Genomic DNA, 26,280 nt, shown 5'->3' on the forward strand with positions numbered 1-26,280 from the left:
TATCTCAGCCCCCCGATAAGATACCAAGGATCTTTTTTCATGTAAATTTTCGTCTTTAATCCCGTTTAGCAGTGAAAATTTCAGTTCTTGATCAAAAAATTTTTTTACATGTGTTTTGAAGGGTTTTATCTAAAAATTATGAGAAAAATTAACTTTTTTATGATGTTCAATGGACTCAAGTGAGTCAAATAATTGAATGCGATGCTGAACCAAACCATGCAAAATATTCAAAAACAACACCACAAAAATAAAAGAATGTATGGAAAAATGTAGGAACGCACCTTGACTTTTTCAACATCGATTTTTTTTGGGACACCCTAATAAGCAGTTAAATAGAGACATTTGGGTAAACAATATGAATGTTGGCATACGATATTCATTGTCTATGTATTGCAACACTTTAATCGATGTGGGTAAAGCCGAATGCCGGCCGACCCTAAGCCTGAAATTGATATACCTTACGAGCCAGTTTACTCTAAAAGATCGTTATTACATAATAAATCAAACCACGCTCTGTTTTGTTTATAAAACTTTTATTCTATCTGTCTCGATCTTTTTACTGTTATGGAATGTGGTTTTACATAGTGTGTATTCTGCAAGACCTCAAATGCTAACCCGGCAAACTGTTGAGAGTTCAATCTCACCAATTCACGCGGAGATATGTATTCAGTAGTCTCATCAATCGTCGAGGGAGGGACATGATCGCTTTTGGACGGCACTAGATTCTTATACTCCAGAGATTCAATACTTAGTCATGATTAAAAATCACGATTTCGATTCATTAAATTATAATGACGTTTTGCTTCGCTAACCTTATTTGATTTTGTCCTATATTCTAATAGCTTAGAGATTCGTCTCCCCGTTCAAATCTTCTGTATAACCTCGCTAGCTTTACGCTAATGTTCTGTATGTTACATTCTTCTGACAAAATACAACTTATTTACTTCGCCCTTTTGCGTCGATTGTTGGAATGTACCTTTGTTTGAAACCCTGCCCGAAGGGATCTAATCCCGCTCCGTCAAATAATTTAATCTAGACATTGCTTTCGAATAAATTGTTCCATTACGCAAGCACACATGGCAGGAAAGGACCTACTCGTATTCTGATAAGAATTTGACCCTAAGGTACATTTTGTGTTTTACTTGTATTTTTTTTCCTTTTTGTTACCCTACTAGCTTGTTTTGTCGTTGTGATTCGTGTAAGGGGCGTGGCCAAATTTTATTTTATCGCAAAAGGACACATCACGAAGGGGGTGATAGCCGGTCTAGAATATCGCCGCTAGCAGCGTGATTAGCAGCAGGAAGCTCGAGGCGGTTATCGCGCTAGCATCGCCCCCATAGTACGTTTGGCCGCACGCCGGCGGACACACCGGAATGACGGATTCGAACAGTTCCACTCTTGCTTCCGCTTGGCCAAGCTTGTTGATTGCCCGGCAGTAGTAGTCACCGTACTGTCGCTTCTCAATCGTAATGACACGCAGGGTTGTATCGGTGAATTCGTCTGCCGTGGCGAACAGTGAGATGGAGTAGTGCTGATTGTTAGACAGCTGCACATCGTCCTTGACCCAGACGATCGCCGGCGACGGGTAAGCTTCCACGTGGCATTCCAAGTCCATGTCGTACTGCAGGGCCTGACTGAGCCGGGGTCTCGGGACGGTGATTACCGGTGCAAATTCCACCTCCAGATTAATGTTACGCCGATCGCCCTTGCTGACGCCATTGTCGGCCACACAGTAGTAAGTACCGCGGTCCTCCTTCTGGACGGAGTTGATCTTCAGTACGTTTCCGGTGTAGATTGCACCACCTGCAACAGGGGGAAAAGCAAACAAAAAAGTTTAGAATTTATGGCACTAACAGCAAGAAAGGCGTCACATGGTGGGTGTATGAAGTTAGAGCGGCGCTTTCGGTTACCCGGAAGAGTGCTTAGAACGGAGTGTTTTTGCGGTCAACTGAACTCGTAAGCGATTTGTCAAAAAACGAATTCAACAATATTTGGGCTGTAAAAAGGAAAAGGGTCTAAGACAGGCTGTGCGCCGAAAAAGGTGATGTTTTTTACTGTCCTATCATAGGGTGGAGTGTGTCTATGCATAAAATTTTTTCATTTTATTGCTTTCTTGCATTTGTAACAGTTGCAAGCAATTTGTTTAGGCGATATAGCGGCAAGATGTACGCTCTCAATTTGAACTAGCATTCAGAGGTGAGGGTGTGGCACCGGAATATATTTAAATAAATCTACTTTGCTATACACATATGTACGTTTCTTATCATACGAGTTCGATACTGCAGTATTTGCTGTTTTACCTTTCACGCTTGTTTTGGAATGAAATTTCAATTTATCATGTGTTATTCAAATTTGTTTGGGCACATGAGAATCCAGCTGATTCAGCTAGAAAAGAGAGGGATTGAATTTTTCATGGTTTGAATCATGCTCTAAAAAGCTTAACTCTTTATGTTTATTTTGCGGTTTTTGAAAACATTCTGAAAAATTATGAGTGTTAGTGCTATTTAAAAAAAGTTGCAAATGTTTGGCTCTAAAAAACATTTATATTTTTGTAGTAGGTAATTTCTGATGTTCAACATTCTGCAAATGAATTACAATAATAACAATGCTACATAGCAAGATATTGATATTCATGCATTCAAGAAACAATTCACAACTTACAACATACAAAGTTAAGATTTTCATTTGCCCAGTAACAAACATGAGTAAATTTCTTACTGTCAATCAGTGACGTTTTGCCTTCAATCATCCAAAGCGGAAAAAAACACTTCCTCTTTTATGTAGGTACATACCTACATCATGGTTTTCATCTAAACATGACCAACGAAAGTAACCATATTTATTCGATTTAAACGAGAGTCGTTGTCATGGAAATCTGTTAACGAATCCAAAAATAACAAAAAACAACGATAGATTTGTTACTTGTTTTTGTAAAATACAGCTAAGACGTTAATTTAATAGAATAACATCACACTTGTAATATTTTTCTATTAATCTGGATATTTCAACATCATTCCATTTTTTTCAGCATAAAAAATAAAATAGCATACTGCGTGCACTAGTCCTCTAATGCAACATATTGATTGCCGTATGAATAGCTAATTTCGCCGACCGGAAGTACTCATTTACGACGTGCCCTTATCCATAATAGCAGCCGCCGTCGTTGCCGGTCGCTTCGGATTCAAGTTTGAAGGGGGTAAACATCAAGGAAAAATACTGCGAACAGGCAACATCAAGTAGCAGCTCCTCCCCTTTGCAGCCGTCATCGCAATGTGAAGCCGTTTCCACTCAATCAAAACTAGTTCATCCATTGCTAATTGCCAGGTTTCGAATCATCTCTTGTGATTTCATTGAAGCATATTAGTTACATTGCAATGAGAGAGTAAAATATGCTGCCTGCAGCAGGATCCCTTGCGATTGAATGGGTCGGAAAGGGTCTCTCCGTGAGTCCTTGCAGTACAGCGGCAATTAACATACTTTTATGCACGCTGCGATGTGACGAATCATGCTGATTAGCACCTTTTACAATGGGGAGTTTTATTCGCGTACTTAGGTTAAAAAATGCTGTTATTAACCGGTAACACTTTTTAAGCACATTTGTTACCATTATGAGATTGAAAGAAGAAGACTTTACTAATCTTCTCTCTACGACGATAATCCGTCAAAACTCAAACAAGCTTAAACAGACTGATGGAAAGTGACATAATCCACTTGGTGCCTTAATTGACAATCTGGATGTGGACCTTCGGCATATGCCTGCATGTATACAAATGCAACCCATTTGCCCTTCCCAAGGAGCGAAAAGGCGTTGGTGAAATGCACCGAATGCATTTTGGATTTTTCTACCCGAAATTCAAAAGCCTGTAACATTTCCTATTTCCTGAATTATTTTCGTGTGCGGTTCTTCGAGCATCGAGTTAATCTACTTAGAGCGTAACCTCAGACACAGCAAACTGAAGCGCCCTTCCTGGTGCATTCTATTCGAACCGCTCTTCGCCCTATTGCGGAAAGATCACTGCGAGCGGACAGACCCAAACATCTGCAGCTATTGTTGAGCATCAATTTTATGCCTGTTTAAAAGTTTCTACAAGAAAAAAATCACCCGGAATCGGCAAATGGAAAGCAGATAAATTATAGTGATTATAATCGGTATATTATGATCCCTCACGATTAGATCCACTCGCAAACTACAATTGGATGTGTTTGGAAACAGATCACGTCACACCCGTCACCGGTGGCAATATGTGGGCAACCGTCAACTGTTCGAAGGAAAAACTCCAGCTCAGGACAATAGAGAAAATTAGTGTTCGCTACTCCCGCGTTTGAGTGGCCTTTGAAGGTGAACATGACTTCGATTAGGGTGTGCCCCTGGATGAACGAAGCGTAGGGTGGTAGCGTGTTTCGAATTAGCTTTCATCACTTTCTTCTTCCACCTTTCCGGTGATATTTTCTTATCAACACCCGGTTTGCGTTGCTGTTCGACATTGCGCAAGCAGTCCGGAAACGGGTGGAAATATAGAGTAACTCGTCGTGTTTCGTGTGCGCCCATAAATTAGCACATAGATTTTTTAACGAGACCATTCTGCCTGGGCGTCTCGCTTTCGAGAGTATCCTGTTTTACTTGCACAACGGTAACAATCATCACATCGTTCCACGCGGTTGAAGAAGGTTTGGCGTCCATCAGCGAGTTCTACAGTGTCGGCTTCGAATGTGTGAAACGTGCTTCATGACGTGACGGTTCAACCCTCTCGAAACGTTACTTCATGCGTTCGCCATCGATATGGAATAGCCAGAAGGGCGGGGGTAATGTTCCGGTTGAATAGGTTGAGTGTGTCTCTATTGGTGATTGGTGTGTGTATCCATCGGGACAACTCCAAAGTAAGAGTGTACTATAACTCGCTATTATTATGAAACAGAACAACAGTATTATCCAATAATACCGGTAGTGCAGAATGCACCTACTAATCAACTGAACACTTTAAAATTATTTGCTACTGTTTTTCTGCTAGTTACCTCTGTTTGAAGCTTAATCCACTGTATTTAGAAAATTTTTCGTCGACGAAGATATTTACTTCCCCATTTTTCTGATCAACGGGTGACAAGTCAAATTTGAAACGAACACGTTCAGAGATAAATGAAATGCTTCACTGAGTATTGTAACACCCAGGTTGAATATTGCAACACCCCCTAAAAAGTTTATCATCACCTAAAATAGGTGAATTTCTCGTGTTTACGACGACCTAGCGAGCTGAGGTCTCTAGCAAACTTGTTCAGAAGGTCAAAAGCTTCTAGATGTTGGATCTTTCAGTGCAGAATTCCACCACTTTGTGACACTAGTGACCGTTTTGCGTGTACTGCTCAAATGGAAGCACTTGTTCAGAACACGCACACACACAGGCCAATATACAAAATTGACAAAATCGGGACTAAATTGAACATCTCTGCTTGCAAGCTGAGGCGATAGTCATGCGATTATTGAAAGAAACATTTTCACTAAATCGATTGGAAACGGTTTTTATAGACCGTAGCTCTTTACCTGTTGAAGTACAGGGCCGAACTCAGCCCGAACCAGTAAAATAATTTTATTCTTTATTCAAGCTGGCCAAAAGTGGTTTAGGCATCTCTAGACAATTCAAATTTGATTCACTGAGATTTAGGCGATAAACCTAAAGTAGGATGTCACCTCTACAGACAAAAACCTGTGGTCAAAAGAGCCCTCTCTAATCGATTCAATGAATAATAACAGAAGGATTGTATCTAAAGCCACAACCCCAAGAATGACGTAGAACTACGTAAGGCTGGGTATTCCATTACTCCCTTTGTTGCATTCGAGAGTGATTGCAAGCCAGAAGTTCGAAGCGAACTTCTCATTTTTAATAATTCATTCCATGATAGACGCTAAGATTGCGATTGTCTATCTTGTATCAATATATTTTTGTCTATAAATTTCACCAACAGTGATGAAACAACTCTCTGGAAATAATGTTGTGGCTTTGAGATAGGTAGATATAAATTCAAAATAGTTTCTGGATATCATCCTGGTTTCAGAAATACCAATATTGGGTGGTATTTGGTCATCTTTGGCAGTTTCACAGACACCGGAAGTTGCTACCTTGGATTTCAAATTGAGGTCTAGAGTTATTTTTGTCCTCGGTGTTTGTCGCCGCTCTCTGGGCAGCATCTAGCTTTCGGAAAACGCATATTGGGTAGTCTGTGACTATTCTAGGCTCTTATCCAGAAACCAAAAGTCACCATCTTAAATTTCAAAATGGCGTCTGAAGTAGAAAATATTGAAAACTTTATGCACTGGCAGAAATCTAAAATAAACTATAGGCCAACCAGAAGCCCTTGATCTCCAAACATCGGTGCTGAATACGGCAACTTACTAAGCTGTCGGATTCACAAAATAAATCAAGTTTAAAACACTCAAAACTACTTACACACTATCGTTTGCATTCAAAAAATGAATTTTTTTCGGATAGTTATGAAAAAACTTAGACAGATAATTATGTTTGATAAATTTCCCATGAAAGGCAAAAATCACAGAAGGGTTGTGTGCAAAGCCACGACCGCAAGTCTGAAGTAGGATACTTTTACAAGAGAGATAACCCGGTTGCTTGCGTGTCAGTCATTTTTCCTAGTAAACAAATGTTGACCGCTCATTGGCAGTATTGAAAATTCTGTGCAAATGAAGTTGAAGTACAACCTCACTGAACAGGAAAAGAACAAACTCTTTGCGGCGCAAACAAGTTTCAACAGTCAGAGTATATGTACATGTGAATTAAAATTAAGATAATTTACTTTTGGTTAAAGCTCAGAACGAAAAAATATTAAATCTTCAATTCATTTGTTTGGTTGTCCTAAAAAGGACAGTTTTTTGTTGAATTTAAAATCGGGTATGACGCTGATTGCATCTCTGTGTTACGCCGATAGCGGGAGTTATAGACCATCGCACGGTGACGTCACGCACCTGAGTTTGACAGCTACTGGTAACTTCGTTTACCTTCGGGTGCTGCAGTATTGTTCTTAATTACAGTAGATCATTTCAATTGTGATCAAAATGACCTTTAAATGCTGTGCTTGAGGTGCCAGTACATTAAGAACAATTAAAAATTGAGCAGCATTTCCACTACGCGCGCGATTGATTAGAAAAAAGCAAAAATTCAAAAACGTAAACAAAGTTACCACTAACTGTCAGAAAAGTGAGGTTAAAGAGAATCGGTGAGATAGTCTATAGTGAACTTGCGTAGCTCTACTTACAGCTGTGCATTAACCTACGGCCGGGCGAATCGGTTCGCGCCGCTTTTCGCGTTTAGCTTGGCAGAGGCCTAATGCGCACGGCCAACACAATAGAAATGTGTTTTATTTGTCCTCAAAAGAACAATTGTTCAATTCCATATCGGATATAATGCAATCGCATCTCTGTAATATTACCGACAGTAATATTCTTCTAAACAAAATGATCCAACTTTTCCATTAGAGGAAGTGCCGGCTGATGTACGGCAAAAATCTCGCCCGATCGCTCGCGTTGGCGTTCAGCCTGGCAGAGGCCTGAGACGTGGTGACCAACCACAGGGCAAGTGATTTGTTTAATTTGAAGGCAGCCACAGGCGCAACCCGCTGCTATCCTCTGTTATTGTTGAGTGCTGATATTTGCTGCTACTGCTGTCAACGTTGTGGACGGTCCATCCAGCTCACCTTCCGACTAATGAATGTAGCTGGTTTTCCCAGAAACACTCTTTCATAGCCGAAGGGTGCTGCGAAATAGGCCACGTCTTTCTGTTCATTTTTACCATTTCCTAATGTTCTTTCGACGAATAAACACCGATGGTGCTCTCACACACGCAACAATTTACCCCTAACCGTATTGCGGCTTGTAACATCAAGCGATTTCGTTTGTCGCTGTTGCGTGTTGCACCATGTTGCAACTTGGCAGCTGGGAGACGACGGAATTCTGTTCATGCTGATTGATTGAATCGACTTCATATTAGCTCTGCATAGTCGAACTAACTGCTTTTGTGAATGCGTTTTAACAGGGCAGTTTGTTATTCAAAGTCGGTTATGCTGATCGCAGCCTTTGCGCTGCCCCTTCAGTGAGGGGTTTACTAAATAAAGTAAAAATTAGACAACTACAACAAAATTTGATTGCATTCCGCACAGAATGTTTGCTTGTGTTGATGCCCGAAAATTATTAACCTTCAATTATTTGTTTATTTGCCTTGAAAAAGGCATTTTGCGGTTCAAAATCGGTTGCTGATCGCAACCTTTGAGCTGCCCTAACAGTGGGGGAATTAAGGTACACGGGCAACATGCACTGTGTAAGCTATTTCTCATTCAGTGAATTAGACGGGCGCGACAGATTTAAATTGCTAGGATCCAACACAGAATGCTTGCTTGCGTTGTCAAAAATTATTAACTTTCAATGACTAGTTTATTTGCCTTGAAAAAGGCATTTTGATGTTCAAAATTGGATTTCCTGAAGGCAATCTGCATGCTGCCCCAACACGGGGGGAATAACGGCAGTCTGGCGACACACGCTGAGAAGAACCGCGCTGCTCCTGAGACTTGGTGACCAACCACAGGGCTAGTGCTGCTGCTAAGGAAGGACGACTGCTGTTGTCGCTGTCTAGAACTATGATGAGCGGCTTCGGCTGAAACAGGCTCTTATATAGGCCAAATAGCATGTTTTCAATTGCGAGGTATATGATTCTGTCGACCGTGCTTGGGAAGCAATCATATAACGACCAATCAGAGGTCGAATTTTTCGTTTTGACAAGGCTTGATTATCTTCAATAGTACAATAGTGTGAATAATAAAATTACAATTATCTTCTTTTGGGAAGCATCTTAGAAGATTTTCTAATCTATTGCTGCAAGAACGAAGTAAATCCATAGAATACTAACCGATTTATTAGCATTAGAAATTGGACATATTTTTCACTTTTTTCGGTTTTAGATTTTCATTTCACATCCCTATGTAGCCGAACTTCCCGAGAGAAGTATTATACTTCAAAAAAAATTCTACGCCCTTGAGAGCAGTCTTTCGGCAGTTAACCGGAACATTCGTCATGACGCACGGAAATATGCATGTAGGCATGTTTTTAACTTCTTCCTTCGTTTTATTCATCAACCCCTCCTATGTTTTCGCGCCATGGAGTAGATCTTACGCTTCAGAAATTCACGAAGGGACGCAGTTGGGCAGGTTCGCCGACTTGGGTACCACATCGATATTCAGCCGGTTCATCTCCTCCAACGACACCAGAACATCGCTTTTTAGCCCATATGGTATTTCTTGATGAACGACGCAACTTCCGGCAGGCACTTCGTATTATGAACTTTCATGTTCATGGCCAGTCCGGAGCAAAAGAAGAGCGGCTTACCTTCTCGCTGATTGTCTGCCACAGCAGCATTTTCTTGGGGAACTTGGTGTGTGAAATGAGCTTCACCTCGAAGCTCACTTCCTTTGTGGGTGAAGAAAAATGCGAAGTGCCCTGCCAGTCGTTGCCACGACCACCGTCACGAAGCTATACGCCGGGAAAATTCGCCGCTGCGTTATTGCTCCAAGATCAGTGGACGGGACTGTCGCTTGCCAAAATGCATGGTACTTTTTCACTGTTTTACCGGTTATCCCGACCTCCCGACTAAGCGCACGCAGCGATGTAGCCATTTTTCCCTCGGTCTTTCTCTTCAGCATTCTTTTAAGCCTCTTGTCAATCAGGATCGTCGATGATCCGAAAGCGGGCTTTCTTTCGATGCTCTGGGGGTTGTTCAATAGCGCCAAGGTGTTGTGAATGCCGGAACGGGCGTTTCCGGTGTCCACAAAGTACCGGCCCGATATCCGTTTTCGACGCGACGGAGTACCGATCTTTGAATGCGCACACTTCTGAACAAAGCAGCTTCACTGTTTTCGCCATCACGGTAAAAGTTGAACTGATAGAGCTGTCAAATTTTTTCTGCTAACTCATGGGTTACTATATGATTGAACACACTTTGTTAGAGATCGTAACTATCTAATGTCGTTTTCGTTTTTGCGGTGTAGCTACCCCGCCGATTACACTTTGTCCTATCACTGTTTTTTTTTACATTTTCCGGACTATCCCGGGCTACCCTTTTTCTGTCCCGGACAGTCCGCGCAAGAAACAGAGTGCAGTTTTGAAGGCACCAACAATTTCACACGTATGTGTCAAAATCAAAAAATTTGTCAAAATCGGTTTGCTTTCATTATCGTTCTTCGTGTGTCAAACATCAGGTTGAATTTTATTTATTTTATTTTGTTATTTTGTAATTTTTCAGTAAATCGGCAAATTTTTCGTACATTAGCACAAACGCGATAAAAGACAATGGCGATAATGACCAAAACAAAAGTGACAGAGGTAGCTGTATGTATTACGCACACCATTGCAACTGCTCGGAAAGTGTTTTTTTTTTCAGCTGCAAAGCGTAGTCTGGGACAGGATAGTCCTGCCGTAAAAACGAATTCGACATAAGTCAAAGTGGTGGGATTTTCAAGACAAATTAAGTTCAAAATGCTCAAAACTACATACACACTAGCGCTGCATTGCAGCGAAATTCCGAATAGTACTGTACGCAGACCACACACTTTTGACCTCCTGAACAACTCAGCTGAAGATCACAACTCTCTAGGTTGTCTGTACCACGAGATAGCGTAACAGTTACATAAATGTTCTAATTTTAGGTGAGGGTGTTGCAATATTCAGTGAACCGATCTCAAACTTATGGCGGGTAGTTTAAATTTATATCTCCTCCTTATGTCAGTATTTTTTGTTTTGTTCTAAATCTATACAGACTTGAAAATGGCGTTTGATAAAATTGATCATAGAATACTTCTGCACAAGCTAACTCGCCTCCTAACAAACGGAGCGGGAACTTTGCGTAAACATTGACGGTTTCCTTCCAAGACCGTTTTCAAACAAATTGGGAGTGGCTCAAGGTAGCAACCTCGGCCCGCTACTGTTCATTCTTTTTTTATCAAACGACTCTTTTGTTCTGAAGAAATGCCTTAAGTCGCTGTATGCTGGCGATTTCAAAATTTATATTGAAGTGCGCACGGAAGAGAATTGTCAGCTTCTACAAGACTCGCTGACCATGTTTGTTGATTGGTGCTGCAGAAACGAATCAATAATTAGCATTGATAACTGGAAGGTCATATCGTTGCACCACACATCACAGTCAATTTTGTTTGATTAGGCATCGTACACAAATTACGTAACACTAAAAATCTAGATGCCAGACCCCCTCTCTCCCCTATATAAAAATAAGTAACACTCGATATAACTCCCTCCCTGAAATTACGTAAGGCTGAACACCCTGACCCTCCTCCAAATTTTCAATTTTGAGCAAACATCACCGTTCCATAACTGTCTCAACTATCCCCTCCATCCCTCTATGTATCAATACGGAACGTAGACTCAAAAACAAATCTTTGTGTTGTGCTCTCGTCCGCCCAATTCTAAAGAATGTGTCAATCGTGTAGCAACCGTATCGTGGAACCCTAGAATCGAACGTATCCAGAAGTGGTTCATACATTGAGCACTGAGGAATCTGCCTAGGAGAAATCCCGATAGTTTGTCGCCATGTGACATATATTGGCTACTGGCTCTCGATGCACTGAAACGACGGAGGAAACCTCAACAAACTTTGTTCGGGTAAGTTGATGCCCCCAAACTACTCGAAAGAATGAACTTTCGCATACCATATAGAACTCTCCGGAACACATCTTTATTACAGCCAACCTTCCATCGGACTTTGTTTGGTCAAAATGAACCGATTCCAGCGTGTATTCGAGCGTTTACGGCTGTAGAAGAGTAGTTCGACTTTAATGAGACACGTGGACGTTACGTGAAGTATAAATAAAAGAGGTTGTAGTACTTCTTGTCTAAATTATGGTTCAAACCAACTGGCTCGGCTATCAATCATGGTGGGTGCCAGAACGAATGTTTAAAGAAAACTTGGATTCCATTTTTTCAAAACATTATGCCGATGGAAGGTATGTGTTTTGGGATTTTAAATTCCTTGGTTTACAAAAATAACTAGAGAACAACCAATTGCAAACAATTGACTGCTAGAACCAAGAAATACATTCGAAGAGTCGGCGTGAAGGTCATACATCGATCTTGTTCCGTCATCATGTAGAGTTCATCCGAAAACCGATAACGGACCTTTCTAAATTGATCTAAAATGACCCGGGATGGAGAATGTTTTGAAAATGGTCGTTCACAGCACTGCTACGGCCGACTTGGAAAAACTTGGAATATTACTCAAGGTGAATACTCGCTTAAAGTGGTACCACCCCTCTGGACCCCCTCCAGTTTCCATGGGAGGTAAATGTGTCTGTGTTTTTTTTTCTAATTTTTCAAACAGGTTGAGCAAACGCTGGAAATTTTCACACGTATCAATTGCTCCATGTTTCGAGTCTAACAGGTAGATGAAAAATGGTATTCAAAAGCGAATTTTGAAGTCTTCGGATTATTTCGAGCCCTACATCTTTAGAATAATGTCTCCTCATTCCATGTGCGACGAAATATTTATTTATGAAATAAGCTCAAAATTAAATAGCACTATTTTGACTTTCTATCGAAATCACCCAAGTGGTGTAAAAAATCAATCTTTAACCTAAAATGTATGTTATTTGGAGGAAAGTTTTTCCAAAAAAGGAGAATTTTTCCTGATTTCATCAATATTTAGCATTCACGAGCCTCACTGCTTACGCGTTACTCAATCGAAATGTGAATTTCTCCTCACCTAGACCGCAGATAATGGTCTCAACACCCTTTAAGCTTCTTAACATCTTTGCTTTCGACGCCAGTGCAATGGCTGCAAACCCCAAAGCAATAATCTGGCAATTTTACGCTCCCTTACGCAAACAGTTGCAAAGATTAACTTATACAACAACCACAACTGTCTCAGTTCTCCCCAACCGAGGCGAAGGGGGGAGGGGACCGAGTCTCATCAGCGCTAATTAGAGGCAATCTAAATGGTTCCGCGAACTATGCGGCTAGACTTGTTAGCTATTCCTTTGTTGTTTTTTTGTTACATAATGATAGACTTCTGAAAAATGTAGAAGAAAATGATTCGTTGATCGCGTGACTAATCTTGCATGCATCAAAAAAATGAATTGGTGGGTGGTTTGTCACAGGATCAGGCTCGCTGTTCCATAAACCACCTCTGCGACCCCACCTATAAATGCGTATGTCTAGTCCTGACGGCGCCGTGACAAACGACGGAACCGGCTTCGAGATAGGGCGTAATATGCACTCCTTAGGTTCCCTCCCAGCTCTTTACATTTTATGGCACCATCCATACATGCCAAACAAAACAGTTGCCAATGGTTTCGGTCAAGCAGCGCACGCTGAAAACGGAACACCCGCAAAGGAGAAAAATATGTTAATTTGTTTCTTTGATAGACAGCTCCGAATGCAGGCGAATAAATACCGTGAAAGGTAAAACAATAACAATCATATCGAAGCGTTTAATGTGAACGGAAAAGTTGTAAACTAGTCGTTGATATTATATCATGAAAAGAAATGAGCAAATCAACTGTCACATACACACAAAAAGAGTGAATGCGGTTGCGGTGAGGGTCCCAACTCAATTCAGTACCTATCTAGCTATCGTTTTTAGATTGCGGTTTGCTAATCGTTCCGATGGCCGAACCACGGCGGAACGGTTGTGGCGGTTTCCCTTCAGCAATTTAAATATAAAACATAAAACTCCAGCTGGATGGGATCTCTCTTTAGGTGCAATAGGGAACAAAAAGGTAGAATAGGTTTTCTCCAATTAACGGTGCATTGTATTTTGTTCAATGTCATAATTTCTCGCTCATATGAGCAAGAGTAAGAGAGAGTGTATTACTTCTATTTGGATAGTAGATATATGTTTCGCTACACGAAAAAAGGACCTGAAAGAGCGTGCCGAGCAAAGAAGGGAAGTTTCACACTGTAGTGATAACGAACAACTGCTAGAAAAAAACAGATAAAAGACCTTTCATTGTTTATTTTATGCCTGCTGACATGATCGTATCTCGCTAAATCATCAGCCAACCCGGTGTGAAACGCATCGGAAGAATCGAAAAGCCCTTGGAATAATATTTAAACGAAAATGTTGAAATGGTTTTTGTACACAATTGAAGCGAATTCCGCTGAGCGATCTGTGTCAATGTTCTGTTTTTTTTTAATGCAAAAGCAGTGAAATAGAAATTCACAACCCGTGACCAATTCTGTCTGGAAGGTGATGGGATAAAAGCTTATTCGGATAATTCAGGAAAATTATAAAAACTGTGCAATCATTCGAGTAACGACTGTTTACAACTGTTAATTCGACAAAGCTATTGGTCGAACCGGCGACTTACTTGGGACAGTAGAAAATTAGCGAGTGTATACTGTACGGAGAGAGCAAAAAAAAACAATCATTCGCTTTGTTAAATTAGAATACAATGGGTGAGAAAGTTTCAAGCACTGACGTTGGAACGGCGGCATAGTAGGCCGATGTGACTCATGCGGGCTTATTAAACTAAACATCCGACAGGAGCTTGTCGTTTTCTTCGCGCATTATACTGTTCGACTTAAAGAGTATTTGAACCCGAAAAACTGGCCAAAGCGATTTATTTTGCAACAATTTCAAATGCGTTTGACAAGCAATATACTCTATTACCGATGGGCGATGAGTCAGTTAAATAAAAAAAAATAGTCAAGACTTCAGCTACAGGTTGAACTTTGAAAAATGTGCCGAAAGTGTCGTAGTGAATAGACTAATATTTCGAGAACACAATATAACAGAGATGTGTTAAATGGATTTTTTCTCAACTTGGATCCACTTCGCAACAGCTCAAACCAAACAGCAGAAAAGAAAGGGAAGATTGTTTTAGTCGAAAAGTTACAGATTAACTTGAAAAAGAAAAGCATAATTAACACAACGATCATGGACAACAGATGGGGAAATGTTTCATATACTAAATGAGAAGAAATCAAATAGCAGCTTTATTTAATTATTGGGGTTTTTCTTTTTTCGCATTTATAATTACATACACTGCTTGGCAAAACGCGTGTATTTTTAGTTTACTTTTACGTGCGTTGTTCAGAAAAAAATCTGAAGATCTCTGGAATTCGTTTTGTATCTAAACATATAAAAATGCAGCTCTGTCTGTCTGTCTGTCTGTCTGATTCATCTAGGCTTGGAAACTATCGAACCGATCGGCGTGAAATTTTGTATATAAGGGTTTTAGGGGCCGGGAAAGGTGACTAAGATAGATCGAGACCCCTCCCTCTTCTACAAGGGAGGGGTCCCATACAAATGAAACACAAATTTCTGCACATCTCGAAAACTAACCAAGCAAATGGAACCAAATTTGACATGTGGATGTTTTTAGTAGTAACAAATTTGTCCATGTTGATTCGAAACCCTTCCCTCTTCTGCAAAGGAGGGGTCCCATACGAATGAAACACAAATTTCTGCACATCTCGAAAACTAACCGAGCAAATGAAACCAAATTTGACATGTGGATGTTTTTGGGAGTAGCAAATATGTCCATGTTAATTCGACACCCTTCCCTCTCCTGGAAGGGAGGGGTCCCATACAAATGAAACACTAATTTCTGCACATCTCGAGAACCAAGTAAATAGAACCAAATTTGGTAGGTGGATGTTTTTAGGGATAATAAATATATCCATAATGGTTTGACACCCCTCCCTTTTCTACAAGGGAGGGGTCCCCTACAAATGAAACACGAATTTCGCACAGCTCGAGAACCAGTCAACCAAATACAACCAAATTTGGTATGTGAATGTTTTTAGAGGTAACAAATATGTCCATAGTGGATCGACACCCTTCATTCTTCTGGCATGTCTCCAAATACCATTTCGAAATCCAAGATGGCGACTTCCCGTTTCTGAAAAATAGCGACAAATGACCAAATACCACCCAACATGGGTATTTCCGGAATTGTTATGATGCACTGAAGCCACAAATCGACCTCAGACAACATTTTAAATTGTAAGATGGCGACTTCCGGTGTCTGGAAAACAGCAGAAAATGACCAAATACCACCCAATATGGGTGTTTCTTCAACCAGATTGACGCTCAAAGGCCAAAAATTGTCTCCTAATGCCATTTTTAAATCCAAGATGGCGACTTCCGGTTTCTGAAAAATAGCGGAAAATAACCAAATACCACCCAATATGAGTATTTCCGGGGTTTGTTATGATGCACTGAAGCCACAAATCGACCCCAGACAACATTTCGAATTGTAAGATGGCGACTTCCGGTGTCTGGAAAACAGCAGAAAATGACCAAATACCACCCAATATGGGTGTTTCTTCAACCAGATTGACGCTCAAAGGCCAAAAATTGTCTCCTAATGCCATTTTGAAATCCAAGATGGCGACTTCCGGTGTCTGGAAAACAGCCGAAAATGACCAAATACCACCCAATATGAGTATTTCTTCAACCAGATTGACGCTCAGAGGCCAAAAATTGTCTCCCAATGCCATTTCGAAATCCAAGATGACGGCTTCCCGTTTCTGAAAAACAGCCGAAAATGACCAAATACCACTCAATCTGAGTGTTTCTTGACCCAGATTGACGCTCAGAGGCCAGAAATTGTTTCCAAATGCCATTTCGAAATCCAAGATGGTGACTTTTGGTTTCTGAGAAACAGCGGTAAATTACTATGACGCACTGCTATGAATTGCTATGATGCACTGAAGCCACAAATCGACCTCAGACAACATTTTGAATTGTAAGACGGCGACTTCCGGTGTCCGGAAAACAGCCTAAAGTGACCAAATACTAACCAATATAAGTATCTCTGGAACGAGAATGAAGCTGAAAATTGACCTCAGACACCATTTTGAATTGTAAGATGGCAACTTCCGGTTTCTAAGAAACGGCCAAAAATGGCCGATTTCCATACAATATGAGTATCTTCGGTACCACAATGATACATCAGAGCTAGAATTGACCACAGAAACCATTTTGAATTCAAAGATGGTGACATCCGGTTCCTGAAAAACAGCCGAAAATGACCAAATAACACCCAATATGGGTGTTTCTTATACAGAATGACGCTCAGAGGCCAGAAATTGTCTCCAAATGCCATTTTAAAATCCAAGATGGCGCCTTACGGTTCCTGAAAAATAACCCAAAGTGACCAAATACCACCCAATATGAGTATCACCGGATCCAGAATGATGCAAGGAGCTAAAAATTAACCTCAGACACCAGTTTGAATTGAAAAATGGCAACTTCTGGGAAACAGCCGTAAATAACCGAAAACTAGAAGATGACCACTTTCAGTTTATGGAAAACAACGAAAATGACTGAAATGCACCCAATATGTATCCGGAATCGAGGTCATGTACAAGATCCAAAAGTCGAGGATGTTGTCATTCCGATAAAACCAATCATTTCAAACGATATAAACCAATCGCAAGGAATCAATGAGTTTTAAATGGTTAAAATTATTAATTTAAACACTAAAATAGGCGGGACGAAGTTTGCCGGGTCAGCTAGTATTCGATAAAGAAAGTCCGATGCAATATATTACCGAAACAATCCATAAGTTGGATTATAAACTGAGATAGCCAGCCGGCATTAAATTCATGACCTCTCGCTTTCTAGTATAGTTGTTGTAAACAACCATTCGAGAAGTGAGAAAAATGTGCTTCTAGCGATAAGTCCAACCATAAACGGTCGCTTCATTCGATCCCTAAAAGTGGCTGCCGTCCGAGCAGGAGGGAATACGAAAAGCTACAATTAATAACCATTTAGTGTAATTTGAATAAATTTAACCTGTCAGAACGGTGAGATAATCATTCACGTTTTCATCGTGTCTGCATTTCTACCAGAGGTTAGACTGAAGGTGCAAGACAAAGTTGCTTAGAATAAAAAACGTACGCAGATTGTAAAGGGACATCCTTGTGAACTGCTGCTAGAAAAAACCCGTGTCTTCCCAGCGCGTTTTCGAAAGTCTTCTCAAGTCCTGCGTCCAGTTTATCTAACATTGCTGTATCTCTGTCCCGCTTAAAACACTCCACGGTGTGCGCAAGGTGAAAACAGATTGCATCCATCTGGCGTGGCAATTTCGTTAGGCTATTTTCTCAGTCGTTGTTTTTTTAAGATACTCGTGTACCGGGCAAAAGAGAAATGGATAAATGATCGACGTGGAGATGAAGTAATATCTACTGTATAAGCCGGTCGACCTGGCGAGGTTAAGCTCAACATGCCAAGAGGGTCCTAAATAAATGTCGTACCTTTCGTCGTGGAAAGGATGACTGGCTGGCCTTTCTTATGGCGGGTCGTAAATGTACCTGTGCACCGGCTTTCTTTCCACAATGAAACAAAAAGGTCAAAGAAAACGAAAAACCAACTGTTAAGGTGTAGTGTTAGGAATGCTCAACTGTTTACTTACTATTTCACTCTTGAATTTAATCAAGCTAATGAAAGTGTTTTTAGTGAATTGATCATTGGTAAATACAGGTTTACTCCAGAGCTCAAACTGAAAAAAGAAAGATTGTAGCTTTTGAACCATTCCTGTGACTTTTTTAGAGACTTAAATGAGTTTTCCCTTAATCAAACGTACAAGCGACGAACCCGGCGAGCACTTACTGTGAGGCATCATGACGCACTATTGCATACACTAGGGGCTCCAAAAAGCAGAGTTGGTTAAAAAGTTTAAGGCAACATTTTTTTCCCTTTTGCGACTAGTGTGAAAGAAAATACCCCTTGAGTGTAGTTTTAAACTCTATCAATTCTCGAATAGTTAGTATAGAATATTTCGTCACTAAACTCGCAAAATGCTTCCATTCATTCAATCTATTAACCTATATGACGGTGATCGTCAAACAGCGATTAAATGGCAGTGAAAAAAAAGACGGCATAATTTAATTGCTTCAATTAACGTTGGTTCTGTGGGGCGTTCTTTCTGTTTCGCGCCAGCTGACTGCTGATGCTGGTGCGTTTGTGCGCCCGATTGATTCATTGAAAATTAATTCTCAAAGAGCTGCCAGCAGCCGCGCATAACAATTTCCAACTGCTGAAAAATGCAGCTGGATTTCTTTAGTTTAGATTCGATAAATGGCCATGATGTTTACCAATCTACTTGCGTATATTATAATTTGATACACTTCGTGTTCACAAAGCTCAAATTGACTCTAAAAAAATGGAAATTCGCCATCAAAATTCTTGAAATGTAACCGCATCTGTGTTGAATTCAATTTATTTCAATCAACTGTTCCCAAAAGACTAAGTAATTTCGTACGCAAATATTGAGTAATAATTATGACATCTCACAAATTAGTACAGGCTATGAGATCGTCCTCGATATACATAAAACCGCTTTGCGGCTGAAATTGCAATGTTTTCTGGGCGGAGATCAGTTCCACCGCAATGCAGACAACTAAACAAGTAACAGTGCAGCTGCTAGTTTTGAGCAAAGCAATTAAACTATGATAGTAGTACTATACATCATTTATAGTTCATTTTAGCAATAGAATTGACTTATCCATAACAAGAAAGCTAATAATCGAAGATCTGTGATACAATTAACGGACAGGTGCAATTTCAGCCTAGCGGTTGTGAATCTGAAGATATTGAAAATTAATCATACAATGGTGCAAAGAAGCGACTTATCATAGTGATGCCCCAGAAAGTCCCAGATTGCATGTGGCCCTTCATCCAATCGAGGCGCGCCATTCCACAGCAGAGAACCAGCCGAGTCATTGACCTAATACGTGCGCTAGGCTGATTGTTGGTTGGTTCCATCCATCTGAGAGTGCTGTTCAGGCGCAGAAGGGGACTCCAACAGATATGTTATAGTAGCTAATGGTTGTTTGCGATTGGAAACACGCTTTGGTCGATCATGTACGACTATTATAACTAGAATAGACACATGATCTCGATTATGCTTTGCCCCAACTTCGTTGGGGTCTGCGGTAAAACGTTGCCAACCATTGTAGTTCGAAGATTCCAACAATGCTTCTCAACTATCCAAGTAGCCCGAGCTATCAGATGTGCCGTTATCGCGTATATATATTTTTTGACCGCACCGTTGAAGAATGTTATTTATGACACTAGATGACGAATGCGCTAGTGTACATCATCAACGTAGGCTGTTAATAATGGGCTATTTCTCGTCTGTGTACAAATGGAACCGAGAGTTAAATAGCCGGCAGATTGTGATGGAGACAAAAAGAAGTTTTATAATCGTTGACACATTTTAGAATTTATCATTGGAGAAATTTAAAAATAATTCCCTAAATTGGTTAAAATATTGCAGTACATTATTATAGCACCACAAATACTGAAAAATTGATTTCACGCCGCTCACCGGGAGGAGTTCTCTAACCGAAGAGCATTAGCTGACTGACACCCAAAGGTGACAGTAATAACCCTATTTAAGTCACAACAAATTATACGTGCATAAATTTTCCACCGTTGGCTTTAATCCACAGCTCCACCGACGCGAACCCGATGCCCGATAAATTTCATCTGCTCGTTCCTTTATCAAAATTAGAATTCTAACTTTCACCTTCACACCTACCTAGCCAGCTAGCCTCATTGTAGCAAGAGGCAGCGGCAGTGTGATGACCGTACACACCTACAATCAAGCCGATTAATGGCAGTTTTTTTCGTTTCGCCGTTATTCCCTTGCACGCCACGCGAAGCACAGCCGGTTCGTGACGTTCAGAACGCGGTGATTATAGGCAAACCTTTACTGGGGGCCTTTGAGGTTTTCGTCCCAAGGTAAGGGCACAAGACAAGCCACCACAACAAGATGATGACGGAAATCGGAGAAATATTCTGGTTTTCTAGTTCGTCCGAACCGCTTAGTAGGAAAGGGAAAACGTGTTGGAGAAGGAGGGGATTTGTTCAGCATAGTAAAGGAGTTACGTTGAATGCAAAACCGGTTCCTAGCCCGAAGATGCAGGCCGTCGTACGGTCAAGCGGTTGGTTTTATGTGCGCCAGTACTGGTCCGTTGTTACCTATATGCTTGACTCGTATATTTGTTGCATTTTCATGACTAAGCCCCAACGAAAAGGCTTGATTTGAAGATGCTGGGAATGGCGTTATAATAAACAGTGAATGTAAATGCTAGAGTTGTTACTTTTTGTATTAAAGCATTGAAAACTCGGTGAAGAAGCTGCTCGTATCTCACTTCAAATGTCGAAACACATTAATTCCGTCTTTTCACATGGAATAATGGTCAACAAAGTAACCATAGCTCAATGTCCAACTATCTTTTTATAAAAATAAACAATGCCTAAAGCAGTCAGTTTGACAGTTTTGAAGCAGTTTCATGACAAATGTCAATTCATGATTAATATCCGAAAATATTTCTAAGAAAATTCAGCAAGTATGAAACCGTTCATATGTAAATAGCACAATGTAAATTTTCTGTATGCCGTGTGCAAACAACTTCCCTTTCAGAGCTGAAACAATAAGTTCGTCGATCAAACGGAGAGACACATCTGCATTACGCAATACGTATAAGCTCAAAAAAAAAACTAACACTTTTGTTTATTTATTTGAAATGCGCAGTGCCTATTAATTTATTAAGTACGTGTATTCATTTTATAGGCCTGCTTTGCATGAAAATTTGAAATATATCTATTTTGCATAGGGACAATTTCATTACGTTTGCGGTTACAAAAAAAAAACACATTATGAGGTTAAACATTTCTCAGTTGAAATCGTTAGTGAAAGAAAAATGTGAGATGGCTCCAAACGGCCAACACTAACGAGAGTGTGAAATTTCAATCAGTCGAACCGAAAGGCCGAATTTTTAAGAGATAGTGAATACACTAGTCTGTTTTCACGCGGTTTCTTTACGCGTCTTTTTTTACACGGATTTCAGAATTTACGCGTTTTTTTACACGGCTTTCGGAGTTTAAGCGGATTGATTTTTGTGAAAGAATTTAGCAGAAATGTTTAAAAAAAATTATCAAATGAAGTTTTTTCTATGCGGATTTTGGAATTTACGCGTTGTCAAGCTGAAAAAGTTAATTTAATGATTATTTTTGTACCATTTATCAATAATCTACAAGCATTACAACCCGCGCGCATCTTGATCGAAAATGACTGTTCATTCTACTGAACAGTGGTCCGATACGTATTCACTAGGGTACCATTTTCGAATTTCGTTTAGCGGTAGAGCTCAAAAGTGTTGTCTCCTGGAGGGAAGTTTCCATGCAAAATATCTACCTAATCGGGTTTCGGGAAGCCGTTCCTCAAAGCGGTTGAAGTTTTGCATCGGTACCCTAATGCTGACATTGTCACAGACGCGCACTACACCGAGGCAAAAGTACCTAAAATTTTTATACATTTTGACTTATGAACACGCATGGTTTTTATTTTATTAAGTGCTTATATAATACATAGACACGCATATGATTTCTTCAAGTATGTGTTATGAATTTCTTATAAACGTCATATGCATTTCATAAGCGCGACTTATGGTTTTTATAAACGTCATTATTGCGAAAATGTCATACCAGCACCTAATGAAATTAGTTAAAGAAAATGGCTGGCCAGGAGTACATCGTTCTCGACGAAAAAAAATTAATTGCAGACCTCATTGCAAATGCGCCAACAGACGCCTGTTTACTGTTTTATGAAGAAGTGGAACTAAAATTGGTGCAACTAGTATCGTTAAATGAAATTTTTTTGAAAAGATTAGCGTCGAAAAGTTTATTGCAGATGCAATGTCATTTTGGAGCTGAGTCGAAAATTGGCGAAAGAAAAATGTAAGTACTTTTAATACGCCTGCCAATATTTCGTATACCTAACTAAATTTTTCTCACAGAATCTAGACAACCTCGTGCTCGTGGATGATAACAATGTTGAAGGTGGTCGATAGCTAACAAAACTGGACATACATTTGGTAGCCGATTCTGTTATTTTGAAAGACCTGAAACCTGCGAATTCTGCTGAAGATATTACTGAAGTGAACTTAATCCCTGCTACTGAAACTAAAAATAATCGACCTGACTTTTTAGCTTTCGTTCCAGGCCTATGATATGTTTGCCGTTTTTTTAGATCACAGCGAAATATTCGCAAAAAACACACAACGCTTCACCTTCTTCGTTGTTGTCACCAAACCAACTTTGTATTCTTTTGGAAAAAACCGACTATAGTAAACAACTATTGAAGCACGCAACAACGCACAAGCTTTCAGACGCTGGCCAGAAACTGAATATAATGGCATAATTATTTAGCATATGAAGCTGTTGAAAGGCTCGACTCGATGAATATTTTTAACATTAATACAATCTACTCTAATCTAATCACCTTTTAGTATACATGAAATTAAAGGAAAATACTATTACAGGCCAAATGACGACTATTCTCATAATGTAAAATAACTCAGATGTGAGTAATATCTTGTAAATAATTTATATGCAAATGTCGTATCAAATGTATAATTTGTAAAATAAAAAAGCAATAATTGTATAACTTACGTGATTATCTCTTATAATTTCCATGAGCAAGACTTATGAAAATTGTATGTGGTACGTGTGTTAATTTACCCCTCCAATTCATAAGTCAAACTTATGATTTTATAGGTGATACTTGTGGCGGAAAGCCATAAGTGGTTTTTACGGAATCCATTAGTCATTTTGTCTCAATGTATTCATCTTTAAAATAATATAATTTTAATGTACAATTTGAAAGTTTTGATGCTTTTGCCCACATAAATAATAAATTTCAATGAAGTTATGTTTTTCAAGATTCACCACATTGATTTTTTTAAATCACACATTGACCACTGTTCGGTAAAACGGACAGTAAAAAACTAGGTGTTGGAAAGTCGGGAAAAATTGTTTTTACCATTTTTGTCTTGATAAGACCAATACAAACCTGTGTCCTGAAAATTGCGTTGGAGAAAGTATCTATAGTATAGAACAAATTTGTTACGATTTTTGGAATCAAATTTCGGTACGATTCGGTTACTGGTTGGGAACCAATCTGAAAAATAGTTTTCAGTTAGCTTGGGATCATTTCAAATATCCAATGTTATCACACATTTAAATATGCTATTAAATGTATTTTTATCTCTTCAAATACACCAGTTTGTATGCGTAATGCAAAATTAACTGAAATGAATACTCGGAACAGTAGACTGTCAATAAAGTTTTGCCTATGAAACTGCAGATTTAGTAAAAAATCTTAGTATGTAATGCAAAGTCAATAAAACGAATCGTGTGTTAAGATTTTTTAGAACTGATATATTTAAGCGGATGACTCATGACTTGTGAGGAAATAGAAAAACAATGCTTGTCTCCCCCTTATTTCCTCAACAATGAGGTTGGCATCTTAAACTTGTTGAAATCACTGCCCTGGTTGAGGCTATTAATGTGCACGCGATTAAACATCAGATTTCTCAAAATTTCAATACTTTCGAAAACGCTCAAACCCGTGTAGGTTAGGCCAGTTGGATCCAATTCCACGCTATTCTAGTGAATTAGAACCGTCAAGAATTTACTAGCTCAGCCACTCTCATTCTTGGAAGCTCACGTTCTCATCGACTAAACTGACTCTGCAAACAAACAAACTAAACCACATTTGAACGTTTGCTCGCGTGTGTATGAATCATTGCGCATACATCGCCACCGCCACAGCACAGCTCAGGGAATGATTCAACGATTCATCAACGCTTCTCAATTAAAGCCACTGCTCGGCTCGGTGGAGCTCGCCTTTTGTTCTGCAGTACCCTTTTCGCAGTTTCTCAGTCTTTCTCCCTCCAAATTGGGCTGTCGGATTGGCTTACGTACAGACAGATCAAAGAAGAAAACGAATTGCTATCTTGTGGGGTAATAGTCCGACGGGAAAAAGAAGCTTCATACTGACCTGTTGGCAAGATAGCGTTGTTCTCCCGACGCCAGGTAATCTGTGGTGGCGGATAACCAGATGCGTAGCAGTCCATTTGCACCGATTGACCTTCCGAGGCAACCAGCGACTGGGTGGAGTTGTCAGAAATGATCGGCGGTCGCCGGACCTGCAGCTCGACGTCAGCCGTAATTTTGTTGGTCACAGACAAGACTACCTGGCACTGGTAGGTGCCGGCGTCTGTCTCCTGTATGTCCTTAATTTGCAGTATATAGCTGGACGATGAAGGATCGTATCGTAATGCGAAACGGGAATCCTTCAGAACTAGGGCACTGCCTGTCGATAGGAAAACCACATCTGACCGATCGCGACCAGTCTTGATCCAGTGAACGGAATATTCTTTGGCATACTGCACGGAGCACTCCAACTCTACGGTACCACCGATATCCTTAATCTGTTCCTGCGTAATGTACGAAATAGACGGTGTTCTTTGGGCGAAGCAAACAAGTGGCAGCAGCACACTTGCCAACGCGTACATGTTATTTTTTGAAAAATTCATTTTCACTTCACTTCCTAATTATTTTCCACACACAAAATCAATCCTGTTCGCGGCAAAAACTTTCTTATTCTGCAAATCAGTGTCACTAAAAGGTAAAACTAGTACTAATTCAACACGCACCACACCCTAGTTGGGCCGCTCCTAGGGGGGCACCTCTCCAAGCTTTACCTAAGTGTACTAGCAAGCAACTTCACAACACCACCCGGAGCTCTACGACTAAACAAACCGAACGACACGATGTACAAACAGCTAATGACGACACTCTAAAGCACTACGACCACCAGCAGACTGACTGATCGGTCGGGCTTTTACAGCCGCGAAAAGCGGTGCGTTTGTTTGGTCACTTCGCATACACTCGCAAACAAGTCTAAAAAAGCCTTTCTGATGCGAACGTTGAACGAGAGACGAACATATGCCAACGTGAAGGATAGAACGGAACGAGAGACAAGAAGGCCTTTTCCACTTTGCGGCCATTGCATGCTTTCTGCGTCACATTCTCGAAACCGGTATGTGCGGGGTGCGCTTGAAGCATAACTTGTGGGAGCCGCTGTGAGCTTTTGTATGAAAATATGTGAGCAGTTCGGGTGAGCCGATGAGAGCGAGAGAGTTCAAATGGTCCGTTGGAATGGTTAGAGAAGGTGGATGGTAAATATATAAGTAATTCCGAATCTGGATCAAGATTGCCCTGGTTTGCAAAAATGACTTTAAAATAACTTATGATGATTTTTTTAAAAAAATATTCAAACAAAAATTGTTGGATGCACCATTCGAAAGTTTTGGAAGTTATGTTCCATATGCTATATTTTTTCGACTTCATTTTGTGATTCAGAAATAATCGCAAAAATTATTTTGAAACTGATTTTGTTGTACAGGTGTAATAT

The 26,280-nt window shown here is 40.1% G+C and overlaps 1 protein-coding gene across 1 annotated transcript; it reads right to left on the reverse strand.

Annotated features, from left to right (window-relative positions):
* Positions 1-516: 516 nt before the first annotated feature.
* Positions 517-25,692, reverse strand: LOC129724114 (lachesin). The gene is made up of 2 exons (XM_055678748.1): positions 24,862-25,692; positions 517-1,803 (listed from the first exon to the last, which is right to left on the reverse strand). Exons 1-2 carry the CDS (start codon positions 25,397-25,399, stop codon positions 1,265-1,267), a joined length of 1,077 nt encoding a protein of 358 aa, XP_055534723.1. The 5' UTR covers positions 25,400-25,692; the 3' UTR covers positions 517-1,264.
* Between the last annotated feature and the right edge of the window lie 588 nt (positions 25,693-26,280).

This window comes from Wyeomyia smithii, chromosome 2, assembly GCF_029784165.1.
Source record: "Wyeomyia smithii strain HCP4-BCI-WySm-NY-G18 chromosome 2, ASM2978416v1, whole genome shotgun sequence".
NCBI lineage: Eukaryota > Metazoa > Arthropoda > Insecta > Diptera > Culicidae > Wyeomyia > Wyeomyia smithii.

Excerpts from the sequence above, each read along its gene's own strand:
- LOC129724114 (XM_055678748.1), bottom strand. The coding sequence starts at position 25,399 with ATGAATTTTTCAAAAAATAACATGTACGCGTTGGCAAGTGTGCTGCTG. Across the intron at positions 1,804-24,861 it reads CAACGCTATCTTGCCAACAG|GTGGTGCAATCTACACCGGA; the intron begins GTCAGTATGAAG and ends CCCCTGTTGCAG.